At 43.5% G+C, this 2,500-nt stretch overlaps 1 protein-coding gene across 1 annotated transcript in view; it reads left to right on the forward strand.

Moving 5' to 3' along the window:
* Positions 1-2,500, forward strand: part of LOC131793004 (uncharacterized) — a 4,677-nt gene that overhangs the window by 434 nt on the left and 1,743 nt on the right. Inside the window, exon 1 of the mRNA XM_059110420.2 lies at positions 1-2,500. This exon is cut by the window's left edge and continues 434 nt beyond it; it is cut by the window's right edge and continues 1,743 nt beyond it. Coding sequence (XP_058966403.2) covers positions 1-2,500 — 2,500 coding nt within the window.

Raw genomic sequence — 2,500 nt, forward strand, 5'->3', positions numbered from 1 at the left:
TACCAAAGAACCTAGGCCTAAGTGTCTGATTCACGAGAATGGTAAGCACTGGACGTCAAATTGCCGACTTTATCAAGCTAAGACAGTTGACGAAAAAAGGGATTTTCTCAAAGAAAAGCAAGCATGCTGGGCTTGTCTTCAGCCTGGTCACAGGCAGCGGACTTGTAGGATAAAAAGAGATTGCGGCGTGAATGGCTGCACGAGGAAACATCACCCATCGATTCACGAAAACGATGAAAGTACACCCCAGCAAGCTTCTGCCTCCGCCAATGTATGCAGCGACTCCAACGTCGATACATGTCTTCTCCAAGTACAGAGAGTAAAAACCAGGAAGGGGACAGCTAATGTAATGTGGGACAACGCAGCCTCACTTTGCTTCATAACCAACGCCAAAGCGAAACAAGAGAAACTCAGTGGAGTCAAAGTGAATCTTTCAATAGTGAAGATAGGAGGGCAGAACGAGGAAATCGAAACAATGAAATACAAGCTACCACTTTTGGACAAGCGAGGTCAAGCCGTGGAATTCGAAGTATATGGGATCAACAAAATCACCTCTGATATCGAGCATGTAAACGTAGAGAGCATCGCCCACCTATTTAGAAACGTTTCAAAGGATGAAATAGCGCGACCCGCTGGTCCAGTTGATGTGTTGATCGGTTATGAATACGCCGCCTTTCACCCGGAAAGGGAACAGAATAATGGGCATCTTGTACTACTGAAAAATCGTTTTGGAAGATGCGTAGGAGGAACTCACCCACTGCTTAAAGAAACGTGCATGACCCATAATCTTGGAAACGCGAGAGTACACTTTGTAGGCAAAGTCAATGTCGAAGATTTTTACACTATCGAGGCACTTGGTGTACAGTGCAAACCGAAGTGCGGGGGATGCAAGTGCGGAAAATGCTCCTTGGGCGCCAAAGATTATACCATACAGGAAGAAAGGGAACTGGAGTTAATTGAGCGGAATTTAAGTTTTAACAGTGAAGACAACTCATGGACCGCTGAATACCCCTGGATCAAAGACCCCCATAAGCTTCCTAACAACCGCAAAGTAGCGATGGCGAAATTAGCTGCTACCGAACGACGACTCAGAAAGAACGCAGATCACGCGAAAGTGTATGACGAACAGATAAAGGACATGGTGGCCAGAAATGTGGCAAGAAAGCTATCCGAGGAAGAATTAACAAACTACACAGGCCCTACGCATTACATTGCTCACCAAGAAGTACTCAAACCAGAATCGAAATCTACTCCAGTTCGTATAGTTTTCAACAGCAGTGCGAACTATATGGGGCACGTATTAAACGAGTATTGGGCAAAGGGTCCTGACTTGCTCAATAACTTGTTAGGAGTCTTGATACGCTTTAGAGAGAACAGAGTTGCTTTCATGGGAGACATTAGGAAAATGTACCACACAGTGAAAACGTCGGAGTTGGACCAACATACTCACCGATTTCTTTGGCGCGACATGGATAGTACGAGAGAACCAGACACCTATATAATACAGCGAGTGTCATTTGGAGATAAACCGTCCGGCACGATCGCCACTGTAGCATTGAGAAAAACGGCAGAGATGATGCGCAAGAATTATCCGGAAGCAGCAGACATAATTCAAACCAACACTTACATGGACGATATCATCGAAAGCAAAGATAACATTGCACTGGCCCGTGATCTTAGCCAAGACATAGAGAAAGCTATTATTAAAGGAGGATTTCAAGTTAAAGAGTGGATATTCTCAGGAGATATTAACAAGCAAGAAGAAACTATCATGGTACAGACACCGCATACGTCGACCGAAAAGATACTTGGGATCAAATGGAATCCATGTGAAGATCAGCTATGTTTTGAAGTCAAGATCAAGTTCTCACCAAAAGGAAAGAGACATGCTTTACAAACAAATAACGTAACCACAGATTTTCCCCCTCAACAACTCACGAAGAGGATGATTCTCTCACAGATCAATAGTGTATATGATCCTCTCGGACTAGCTGGACCGTTCACTGTAAGAGCGAAGATTCTAATGCGGCACTTATGGGGAAGTGAACAGAAGCTTGACTGGGATGATCCCATTCCTGAAGAGAATAGAGAGAACTGGATAACCTTCTTCAAAGATTTGAAAGACATGGATCAAGTACGATTCATGAGATGCATGAAGCCGTCGGATGCAGTTGGAGAACCTATTCTCATTATATTTAGTGATGCATCTCAAGACGCCTACGCTGCATGCGCGTATGTACGCTGGGAACGGAAAAATGGTCAATTTGAAAGTAACTTGATCATCTCTAAGAATCGCCTAGCTCCAATCAAAAAAATATCTATCGATCGTATCGAACTATGTGGTGCAGTATTGAACAAACGTCTCAAGACCTTCATTGAGAAAGAATGCAGATACCAATTTCAAAAACTCTATCACATTGTTGACTCACAAATAGTACATGCTATGATACAGAAAAATTCCTACGGTTTTAACACGTTCGCTGCCACAAGAATTGGAGAA

The sequence above is a fragment of the Pocillopora verrucosa genome, chromosome 11, assembly GCF_036669915.1.
Source record: "Pocillopora verrucosa isolate sample1 chromosome 11, ASM3666991v2, whole genome shotgun sequence".
Classification (NCBI taxonomy): domain Eukaryota; kingdom Metazoa; phylum Cnidaria; class Anthozoa; order Scleractinia; family Pocilloporidae; genus Pocillopora; species Pocillopora verrucosa.